Raw genomic sequence first — 12201 nt, 5'->3', positions numbered from 1 at the left:
CCGGACAGCCCAAACCCATCGCACCAGAGGTGCCGATCTCGGCTATTAACAGTCCTCCCCCACCCCACCCCCGACTGCACCACCCCGTATCAACAATCAGGCCCGAGGCCCATCACCCTCCATAAGATGCGGAGCACAGTTGCCCCTCTGGGCGCCCAAAGCACAAGGCCTCTGGAGCCCTCAGTTTGTTCACCCCGCCGGGCCCTCAGACCCCCTTACTGTCTGGTACTCACCGGCTCGCAGTCACTCGTCCAGTAAGCCATCCGCCGTCTGCGGCGTGATCCGGAGCTGTTCCCCTATGTCCTTGTCCGAAGCTTCATCTGACCCCCCTGGTTCAACCTCTTCCGAATCCTGTCTCGAGCTCGGGTCTGCCACCTGAGTCTGATGAACCACTCCAGATATGTCCGACACCGCTTTCAGGGCATCTCTCCTTTCCTGTGCAGTTTGAGAAGCCGATGGCGACCTCCTACCCTGCTCTCTCCTCCGATTGCGCCTGCTCCTGCGCGGTCTCGGCCGTGTCTCTGCACTCTCCGTCCAATTGCCCGATCCATCCTTGCCCGCTCTGTATCGCTCCAACCACTGCCAGGCATCGTCCGGGGAATCACAGAACGTCGCTACTCCGTCCACCAGCACCTTCAGGCGAGCAGGAAACAACAGCGAGTATTGAACCCCTTCATCACGGAGGGCTCTTTTTACAGCGATAAAGGAATAGCGGCTGCGTTGGACCTCCTGGGAATAGTCTGGGAAGATGGATACAGAGGCGTTGTCCACCTTATAGGGGCCGGCTAGTCTGGCCTGCCGCAATATGATGTCCCGGTCCCTGAAGTGGAGCAGCCGGGCTATCACCGGCCTCGGGGGTCGGCCCGGGGCAAGGGGACGCGCTGGGACCCTATGAGCCCTCTCCAAAGTGTAGAAGGGCGTCAAGCCCTCAGAGACCACCACGTCCCTCAGCCAGTTCTCCAGGTACGCAACCATATCGTCCCCCTCGATATTTTCAGGCAATCCCACCACGCGGATGTTGTTGCGTCTGTTGCGCCCTTCTGCGTCGGCTGCCCTCCGTTCCAACATCTGCACCCTGCGGGTTAGGTCCTCCAGGGCAGCGTTCGACGTCTTCTGGGCTGGTTCCATCGTTTCGATCGCCAGTTCAGTGGCTTTGACCCGGTCCGCAAGCTTTCCATGGTCCGCCTTCAGAAGGCCAAGGCTCGTGGATACCTGGGCGATGTCCAGGCGCAGCGCCTCTCTCGTGTCTCCGATAGCCTGGAGAATCTGGTCCAGCTGTTGCTGCTGTAACCCCGCCGTCCGGTCACCCGCAGTTTGCTGCTGGTCCAGGGGGTCCGACGAATCCTCCACCTGGTCCGGTTGCGCGGCGCCCACTCCCTTCCGTGGTTTTCCCATGGTGGCGAACCGGTGAGCACAGCACTACCAACCCCGCACGAACACCCAACCTGGATCCGCAGCAAGGCCAAATGTGGTAGTCCGCCAAGAAAGGCCTATCTGGTCAGCAGGACCCAGCCCAGGAAGGGAGGGCAACCAGCCAGCACAGCCAGGACTCGGCCCCACTATCTCCAAAGAGGTGCACTGCGCCCCAGGCCCCCAGCGCCAACAGCGTAGGCCGCCAGGGATCCTGCACTGCGCCCAAATCGTCCCCGCCGGTCACCTGCTGCTCGAGGTCCGCGAAGGGGGTGGAACGGGCCCAGGCCCTCCCCGGCGCCAGCCAGTCGTCCCAGGGAGCTCGAAGGGCAAGGTCACCGGTGTAGCTGGTCGTCGCAGGACACAGGAGGGCCCCCTCTGGCGATCCCCGGGCCCCCTCAGCGATTTTGGCCACTAGGCCCGGCAAGCACTACCAAAGTCCGATAGTCCCGCTTCCAGATCAGTGCCACCGCAGGAGCAAGGCGCCAGGCGGTTGCTGTACCGACCTCCACCGGCGGGCACCTCCGCCCCCAGCAGCCGCTTCCGATCGTCTGTTGCGCCGGTGTCCAGGCGTCCGTACCGCCAATGCCCGGTGTGTCAGGCCCGGTCTGCAGGGCCCCAGGGCGTCGCTGCCTTTTCCCGGGATGTAGGCGCCCGTCCGCGCCGCCCGCCAGCCTCCCACGTCCGAAAAGCTCCGGCGGCCCCCAGAAATCGAGGCCGGGGATCTGCCGGCACGCACAGGCCCAGGCAAGATGGCCGGCTGACGCACTCGCGGAGCCCGCCGAGGGGCGCGATTCTCTGCTGCTGCGGGACCCAGCGCAGTCCCTCTCGGCGCTAGGGCAACCCGCGGCTCTCAACTGCCGAGCCCGGGTGTTGGCGCCGCCGGGGGGGGTCTGCGATCAGGATAAGTCCCGAGACCGGCCTGGAGCTCAGGGCTCAGGCATCCATGCTCGGCGGCTCCGTGGCCACGCCCCCTTATACTGGATGACTGATATTATTATTTACTCAATGTCACTCCAAAGATACAAATGATCACAAATACAAAAATCAATACAAAAAATGCCTATTACTACAAAACATTATTGTAAAGCAAAAACAATAAACAATTATTTCATGGCTCGACAGATAAGTAGATCCTACGCGCGTTTCGGCTATTAGCCTTCATCAGGTAGCCATGATTAGAATTTCGATGAACAACCTAGGCTTAATACAAATAATCAAAAAAGATGTATGTAAGTGTCATGTATGGGTCCTATATACATTAAAAATCGTCTCTTTACCATGAGGTCAATCAATATCAAAAAAGTATTCATTAAAACATGCTATTAGTCATATACATTAATTCTAACAACAAAAAATTGGTGCCATATTAAATTTAAAAACACCCAGACCATCACCAAAAGTGTCATATATATACACAATCTCTATTGAGTTTTAAAGCTTCACTAGAGCAAAGCATTAGAGACAAAAGGAGGATAGAAACGACCAAGGCAAGATTGAAGGGGATGCAGGGGAAAAAAACAAGAAGATGGATCACTATTTTTCGTTATGGGCATATCTTTGATGCTCTCTTTCACCTATGGCCTTATTCTTTATTCTTTTTTGTTTTCTTTGTTAGACCTTTATCTACTATTTTCTTCATTTGACACGGGTATTGTCTGGATACTCTCACTATACTATTTTAGTCTATTCTCCAACACTGTGGTCTCATCACCTGGTTGAGACTACACGTCTGGTCTATATTGTGTGTGACTTTGCAGTTTATTCCAGGCATTTTTTGCTTCCTGAAATCAGACTATCTATTCTTCTTATACTCCCCGAACAGCTATGTTTCTGAATTGATTGATAAGTAAATCACTAGTGGTCTTGGTGTTGAAACATGTATTTTCTCTACAGATATTCTGACCCACTGTGAGTTGTACATCTCCGCCCTGATGAAGGTGTAGCCCCGGCTGGGGCCACACACCGAAACGTGTGTCGGCGTTTTTTCAACTGGGGATATTTTGACTGATCTACTTTCCATCTCCCTGATGATTTGTCTTCATCTGTAACATCTTGATCAGCCTGTGGCTGTTATGTACCTTGGATATGTTGTGTGTATGTGGTATGGATTGCATGTAACCCTGGTATGTATGATGGTATGAGAGTTATGTATGAAGTTGACACGTGGGACTGTATTGATGAAGTTTGTTCTCTGTTTTAAAAAAAAAACATTATGTGGTTTGATATTTATGTACTGAAGAAGATTTATCCTATGTAATAAAATCTTTATATATTTGTATTGAATTGTTCCTGGGCTGTTCTGGGGGGAATTTTGTTATTTATTCATTCATTCATTTGATAACTTTATTTCGGTCGTTGACCATAAAAGTGCAGATAAAATACATACAAGCACGGTAATAAAATCCATAAATATAAGCAGTTAAAAATTATTAAACAGTACGTTTATCACAAGGTATCAAAAGTTATCAAAAGGGGGAGTAAAAGGAAAAAGGAATACTAAAGGGGGGTTGCTCCAATTAGGTCCTTATCAAAAAGGTGGTCCTTCTGCGCCACATACCGTGTAAGAAGCGGGAGACAGCAAACACAATGGGGGGGGGAGGTATCATATGTTAAAATTCTGCAAGCCTGTGCACATTGTCTAAGTCCCAAGTTTCTACAGAGAGGGGCCAACCAGCATTTCTGTATTTTGCTATACGCCGAGCAGAAGAACAGGACATGGACGATATCTTCTGTGCTATTGTTACATGCTGGGCAACTTCCCTCATTTGAAATAGTCTATTTGGAGGTCAGCCCCCTGATGGGCAAACAGCCATGCTTTAGTTGAATATATAGTTTTCGCGCAAGAGGAGGCTGCACAAGATCTAAGAAATCCTCCTTCTTGGGCGCAGTTTTCACCTGCAGGAATTCAGTTGTTAGCTTGCCCTGGGATGGCGAGCTGAGTAGCGTGTTGAGGCTGTTGTTTCTCAGGATAGCCAACAGTTCTGACCTCTGGAGCCTAGGACAGCTCTCCTCCAGGGACTCCCACAATTGAGGCAAGCCAATTTGGTAAAGCAGGGCCTTGATGTGGGATAGCCAGGGTATATTTTTGTTCTTGAGCTGCCCCAGACGGCAGATAATTCCGTTCTGTAATCAACAAGTTCCGGTATATTACAGAGCCTTCTCCAGTAGAGCAGGGGTCGTGCGGCTATCAGATCTTTTATGGACTCAAGGCCCATATCTAACCGCAATGGTATGAGGGGGGTGCTTTGGGGTAAGCCTACCAAATTTCTCATGAAAGCTTGTTCCACCTTTAGAAGACTCAGTACGTTCTTGTGCCCCCATAGTTCTGCCCCATACGTAGCTGCTGACCTGGTCTGGGCTCTATAAGTTTCAAGGACGGGGGCGACTGGTTTAAATTGTGAAGTTTTATGAAATTTCACAATCCCCCTATAATCTGTGAAAGTCTCAGGGCAGATCTAGACACCTGTTGGCCCCAGTCAAAGTCTTCAGTTAACGTGACACCCAGGTAGACAAAGGTTTTCACCCGCTCAAGTGGGGTGCCGTTCAAGACAGGGCTCGGGCGGGTGTGCTTCGGGGATTGAAAACCATAAACGTGGTTTCGTCCAGGTTAACCTCCAATCCCCTCGAGGCACAGAAAGTTGAAAACACACCCAGAACCCGCTGGATGCCTGTTGATGTTCGGGATAACAGCAAAGTGTCATCCGCGAACATCAGAGCAGGCACCCTTCCAGTTGCCAATCTCGGGGCATCGTTATCCCTAACTCCATCCAATTCGTCTATCAAGCCATTAACATATAGGCTGAAGAGAGTAGGGGCAAGAGCACAACCCTGGCGTACCCCCCTGGTTACAGGAAAGGGGGCCGAGAGTTTGCCGTTCCTCCCACACCTGACCTGGGCAAAGTTATTTATTAAATGACCTCTTAGTTAGGCATATGACTGAATGTGAATGGATAGTACTCGTCTGATTTTTTATTTTGAGCACGCTAATGAGTTACATATATGCAGTTACAACACTAACAAGTTGCATATGTCTATTGTAAAAAATAAAGGTGTCAGCATTAGGTTAAAACAGGAGTAAAATACATAATTATAAAGTTGACCTCATGTGAGTGCCAGATGACCGTAAGGGTCAAGAAATGAGTTGAATTACTGTCTGGGGTGCAGTTTTCAGTGCTCTGGTTTGACAGCTGAGCAGGCACTATAAATGCATGATTTCACTTCACATTTCAGTGAGGTGATGTGGAACACCACATTGAAAAGCGTTAGTCTAACGCATGATGCGTGGTATTTTTCAGGGCTGTAAAACAGAACCATTGTTGTCTAAAGAAACCGGGAGTCTCCCGTCTGATTTGGGTACATTGGCATGTATGCACTTGCGCCACATTCGGTGGTGCATGGAAGTGCGGTAGCATCCTATTTTCCCTACTAAAGATGGTTCCAGAAACTTAAAAGTGTGAAGGATCCGAAAGACTAAAAGTTAGTCTTCCCAATAGAAGATGGCGTCAAGTTTAACTCAAGTCTCATCATTAAAGGACCAGCATTTGTTCCCAAATATAGACGCAGTTTTGCCATTACAGAGGCACACCAATCCCCGATCAGACATGGCGCTGGTTTGCGCTCCTCAGGGTTCCATCCATCCGCTCTCAAGAGAAACTAAAATAGTCCGCTCAAAGATGGCGTCTGCTCCAGCGGGTGACGCACTGCTGCCCAACCCCGAATGGCTCCCTCCCTCTGCGGGGCGGGGGCTAGGCAGGGGGCGGGCGGTTGGTTCCCCTGCTCCGCCTGGGGATCAGCGGGGACAGAGGGAAGGAGGGAGTGGAACGGAGAGGGACGCCTCACCTCCCAGGCATTCGGCGAGCGGCAGCGCTGCAAGGACCAGCCCGTTCTCTCGCAGATCGCGCGCCATGGCTTTCCTCAGACCCCCGGCGGCCGTGCGCGGCCGCGCGCCCCCGCTGCAGCGCGTCACGCCCTCTGTCAGGTGAGCTCGCGGGATGCGCGCGCCCGCTCCTGTCATTTCGAACCCAACGGTTTTTTTTCTGTCTGGTCTGTGTCATTTGGTTGCCCTGGTGGCGAGCAAGGGGAGGGAGGGGCTGAAGCCGCGCCCGTGTGTCATAGAAACCCCCTGGACACAACAACAACACAATGCCAACGTGTCCTGGGGGTGGGCATCCTTCTGATGCCCATGCCACCCCACAGGACACGTGGACCCCCCCCCCATGGCTGCCCGTGGACACCCGCACTGTCCGCCACCTGAAGGGGTGTGTGGGAGAGAAAACAACCCCCATCTACAACGTGGCAATTATCGGGTCTCAGCAGGGGGCGACCTCACCCATGAGCTCATCATTATGTGGTAGCATTTGTGCTTTTTTTTTTACATTCATAGTTTATAAAATATTTCATACTTATGTGTAATACAGAATACCGTTAAACGTGCAATATACACCATTGTTCACCACGTCCGTATTTATACAAATCCCTAATGTGGCCTAACGGTTGTTGATTTTGGAACAGAATCAACATCCTGTGATTCTGGGCGAACCAGTCAGTCTCCCCGTGCCAAAAAAAAATATATTGACCTTGTTACATTTGCAATATACTCATTGTATTCACTTGTTCTGATTTCTTCCTTTTTCTGGTTCCATAGAGCACTGTTTTAGAATGCAAGTCCCCAGGCAGTCAGTTGCACTGGAGGCCTGATGTCTTTGTTGCTGTGCTGCATATTATATACATTAAATGACTTAATTTTAATTTGAGTAACTGGAGTTCTTTCACTTTTGTACTGTAATTTGGGGGTCATGTAAATGTAAATGCACGCTATGTAAAACTGTAACAAAAGAATACAAAAAAAATACATTGAAATATCCTCACTCATGTTTGTGTTGTAAATGTCACGATCACTATTGTTTATCGTGTCATTTATGTGAAGATATTTTTTTCTTCTCTTATATTGTTTCTGTCTGATGTTTGCGCAGTTGTCACAATAGCATCATCACTATTTACTGTGCATCAGTTCCAAGAGGAACACTTTTTCTGATCGCGATAGCATAACTTTTATAGCATGTCACAATTGTACATCATTCTTTATTCCCGGTTATACCTAATTTCTTTTCTTGTGGTCGCTATCGCGATGCTCTGGTTACTAAGAATCGCGATTGACATGTTTGCTCTCTCTCAGAAACAAAACTGCTTACTTTTCTCTCAGAAACACAACTGCCTACTTTTCTCTATCAGAAGCCAGTGTGTCCTTTTACCCTCTACTTGCCACTTCTTCTGCAGAAGGCCACATTCTGGCTTGACAAAGAACACATGCAGCTATTATTTCTTTGTCTTGGGGAATAGCTGTTGGCTATTTCTGAGGCAGAGTGAGTGCCTCTGTTCTTAAAAAATGTTCTCCTGACTTCTAGTTGCTTTGTTTGACATTCCAGAATCCCCATGCTTTGTGCTTGGGTTGGTTTTGTTTCGTTTATTTCAGTTGAGTGCTGTCTAATGCAAAGTACATTTACACTCATTGCTGTAATTCCCACACTTCTTGTTTAGCAACCATCACCTTTCATTCTAGCACTTCTATACATTTTATGTGAGAGCAAACGTTTTTAAGTGAATTAACACTTTCTGTTTAAATATGTTCTTTGTTTCGGTTTCGTGCACTCTACCTAGTATTCATAAAAAGTAAATACGTTTTGCATTGGGTTATTTCTTTTTGTGATATTTACTAGTTGATGTAAATGAACACCTACTGCCCCAGTTGTGTTTTTCTGCTGGCTGCTCTCAGCCACATGATGACCTGTGCCCTTGAAAGTGACCTTACAGCTGTTTATTAAGCTGATGCCGTTTTTTGAACGCGCTTTCGAGCTCGCTTGCAAGGTGATTAAACTGTGATTTATCATTGCCAAGTGATCTATTGATTGAAATGTGCTTTGTTGATGATAAGGTATCCTGGTCCCCAGCAGAGGACCTCCATGCATTTCAAATGAGCTCTTTTGTGAGGTGGCATCCGCTGTGTCAGATCAGGTGACAGTGCAGGACATGATACCACCTAAATGCACGTTCTGCTGCAGCCAGCATTGCAACAAATATGGACGGTGTGTTTGGAGATTGTTACGGGTTTTCTTTGAGACAAAGTGTTAGTAATTATACCTTTTTAACAATCGGAGGATTTTAATTAGCTCACCTGCCTCAAGCATTGTGGACAGGTACAGAAAAATAGAAGAGCTTCTTCCCTAGACACATGCATTATATAAATACAGTGCACGTGTTTATATTTTAGCGCTTTTTTTTTAAGTTGTCACGGACATGTTCCTTGTGCTTTGTTTTCATATCAATAAATTTTCTGTCTTGTTGCTTTTGTTTTGTGTCACAGGACCCAGTCAGTGATCACTCTTGCTAAGTTATTATTTTGCTCCGTAGTTTTGGAAACTGAGGGCAAAATTCTTTCTTAGGGAGTGAAAAAATAATTATTATAAACTTCAGTAGTGTATTTTAGTGGGTTAGTACTTACGATATTTTTAATTTTAATCTTTGGGTTACTATTGTGTGTGTGTGTGTGTATATATATATATATATATATATATATGTGTGTGTATATGTATATATGAATGTGTGTATGTGTGTATATATATATATATATATATATATATATATATATATATATATATATATATATCCACTACACATCTCCAAACCACTTCCAGCAGTGCCGCCGAAGAAGGAGGATGGACCACTTAACTTTCAGGCAAGTTCTTATTTTATTTCAGCCTGTTTTCCAGCAGTGACGCGTTTCGGGCTTTGCAACCTACGCGTTTCGAACCAAGAAGGTTCCTGTTCACGGTATTTAGCCAATACCTACCGTGCTCAGGAACCTAATTGGTTCGAAACGCGTAGGTGGAGGAAGAGAACAGGCCAAATAAACAGAAATTATAACCTTCAAGAGGAGTGCGGCGTCTTTGTAAAAAGGATTTTGTTGCTGATATATATATATATATTCCAACAACTATTCCCCAAAAGGGGAAAACAACGGGTCGCACAACCAGCTGGGATTTAAACAGCAATCCTCTTTATTTTTTCAAATCTAAGGGCAACTAGCGCATTGATCTACGCGTTTCGGTGTCACTCCACCTTGCTCACGATCGGGAATAGTTGTTGGAATAGTAAGCGGCTGGGTTCTGCCGCAGGATACCGCACATGTGTGAGCGCTGCGAAAACTCCCGAGAAGGAACCGCTGTGGAGGAGATATATATATATATATATGTCGCAAAATTGTAAAACAGAAATCTCCTCCAAATGAAAGAGCAGTGACCCAAGGGGAGATTTAAAAGGAGCACTTTATTTTGGTGAAAACTCAGGCGGATGCATTTCGGCTTGTGGGCCTTCTTCGGCGCCCCTCTCCAAACGTGAGTGCTCTGCCAAATGTAGTCCTGTCTCCATGATGCTTTATGTGCCTTGCTCCGCCCCCTGATGAAAATAGGCACACCCATGTAGTCCTGCGTGGGAGGACTGCAAAACCCTCCAAGAGTTGGGGGTCTGGATTTTCATATGCTGGTATAGTGTACACACGCAGACCCCGTGGGACCCTCTCCACCTTGATGTAGTTCTCATGCGAGGTGGCCTCCCACCATTACCCTTTGGCTCAAAAGTACATAAAGCTCGAGAGACTGTTCGAGAGAGAGACACGGAAATGGTGGGAGGCCACCTCGCTTGAGAACTACATCAAGGTGGAGAGGGTCCCACGGGGTCTGCGTGTGTACACTATACCAGCATATGAAAATCCAGACCCCCAACTCTTGGAGGAATGGCACGTACATACCGCGGAATTTTGCAAAGGGAGCTTGACATTACTTGTCAAATTCGCGTGGAGTGATAGGGAGAAGGCCATGAATGAGATCAAACTACTTGAGGATGAATTGGAAAAATCACCCGAAAACACAAAACATCAAGAAATGATGGTAGAAATGAAAAAACGGCTGACTAGGTACGAAACGAAAATCAGATTGCGAAAGGAAGAAAAATTCGACAGGGACGAACGGGATTATGCAATGGGGAGAGTACTTACTTTCGCCAAGAAATTTGATGGCCCAAGGAAAGATCTATTCAAACAAAAGCAGAACTCTGCACAGCCGCCCGAAAGAATCGAAACCTCAGAATCCGAAGTCACTGGATCCGATGAGGAAGGAGTGGCAGGACCATCCAGGCCAACTAAAACTCCTTTTCACGAGGAATTCGACGTAATCCGCCATGCTTGGCTCAGGGGGGGGGAAAGTAAAGCCCCCGGAACCAGACGCAGAAAAACAAGGAGGGGCGGCCGGAAGAGGACGCGGAAGAGGAAGAGGCAACAATCTGGCTCGCGGGAAAGCAAAGAAGGGGGGAACCCGCTAGACACCTCTGAATCCTTAACTATTGTGAACCTTAGTCCCAAACAACTGACTAAGGATGAAGAAACTGTGTTACAACTGGGCCTCTCGTTCTGTCCACAAAATGATCTGGAATTTACTCAAACTAGGATCGATCTCTTTAGATTTACCAGGAAACTAAAGTTGCATAAATATTATAAAACCAAACCAACGACACATGAAAGACGACAAAATAGAATTTTGGAGACTGATACCATCCAATTGGGTGATCTGGAAACTTTAGAAATCTTGGAAGAGATAAGATCGGAAACAACAGTGAGTGATTCTGATAAATCGAGTTTGACTCAAAGGAGTAGGAAGGTGGGCATAGATCAGGAAGCCCCACAGAGTCCTTTCAAACCTACCTCGCATTTCCTACCACAAATGGCCCAAGATGCGATCGATATTTTCTCAGAGACTGTGATAAAAGATCTGATTAGACTACGCATGTCCAAAAAGAACACAAAAGAGAACGTCACAAACCCATTAACCATGGGACAAAGGAAAGCCCTAAAAAGTCTTCAGGATGACACTTCCGTGATCTACAAGCCTTCCGACAAAGGAGGAAATGTAGTTATAATGACTAAGGACATGTATGTAGGGGAAGCGAAACGACAACTTTCGAACCAAGAACATTATGAACTCACTACTATGAGGAAATATCAGGAGAGCATCCAAGAGTATGACAAGCTTATACAGATATGGCATAATAAAGATATGTTAAGCACTGAGGAACATCTCTTTTTACGATCAAACCATCCTGTAATCCCTACTTTTTACCATCTGCCCAAAGTTCATAAGGATCTCAAAACACCGCCTGGCCGCCCAATAGTTTCATCAATGGGCAGCCTTACAGAGAATCTTTCGGTGTTCATTGACCATTTCCTGTTTCAGTCAGTGCTCCAATTGTCCTCATACATTAGGGATACAAAGGAATTTATTGTACAACTACAAGATCTAGTGTGGGATCCCATGTATGTTATGATTGTGATGGATATCACGAGCTTATACACGTGTATTGATCATGCGCAAGGCCTGAAAGCAGTGGAATATTTTATGAAAAAGAGACCACTAAAGTATGCAGGACATAGTACCATGTTGCTAGAGTTAACAGAATTTTGCCTGTTAAATAACATTTTTCTCTTTCAGGGTGAACTCTTTAAGCAGATCTCTGGGACCGCCATGGGAACCTGCTTCGCCCCCAGCTATGCGAATTTATTCGTAGGCTGGTGGGAGGAGCAGGTGGCCTGGTCAGAGGGAAACACTACTTGGACCACTAATGTGGTCAAGTGGCACAGATACATTGATGACCTCTTCCTGGTGTGGAGGGGGTCGGAACAGAGTGCCAGAGAGTATATCTCTCATTTAAACAACAACAATGTCAATCTTAGATTCACAGGCG

The 12201-nt window shown here is 47.3% G+C and overlaps 1 protein-coding gene across 3 annotated transcripts in view; it reads left to right on the top strand.

The window, feature by feature from the left end:
• Positions 1-3773: 3773 nt before the first annotated feature.
• The window catches only part of DNAAF9 (dynein axonemal assembly factor 9), a 548844-nt gene continuing 540416 nt past the window's right edge, over positions 3774-12201 (top strand). The window contains exon 1 of one of the 3 annotated variants that reach the window (XM_078678718.1): positions 3774-6391. In XM_078678718.1, coding sequence (XP_078534844.1) covers positions 5910-6391 — 482 coding nt within the window. In that variant the 5' untranslated portion in view covers positions 3774-5909. Of the gene's footprint in view, positions 6392-6494; positions 6764-12201 lie in introns of those variants that run through there. The other 2 variants (XM_078678720.1, XM_078678719.1) reach the window with 2 other exon arrangements.

Source organism: Lissotriton helveticus, chromosome 2_2 (assembly GCF_964261635.1).
Source record: "Lissotriton helveticus chromosome 2_2, aLisHel1.1, whole genome shotgun sequence".
Taxonomy (NCBI): Eukaryota; Metazoa; Chordata; class Amphibia; order Caudata; family Salamandridae; genus Lissotriton; species Lissotriton helveticus.
The sequence above is the reverse complement of the archived record's forward strand: the minus strand, read 5'-3'. Positions and strand labels throughout refer to the sequence as shown.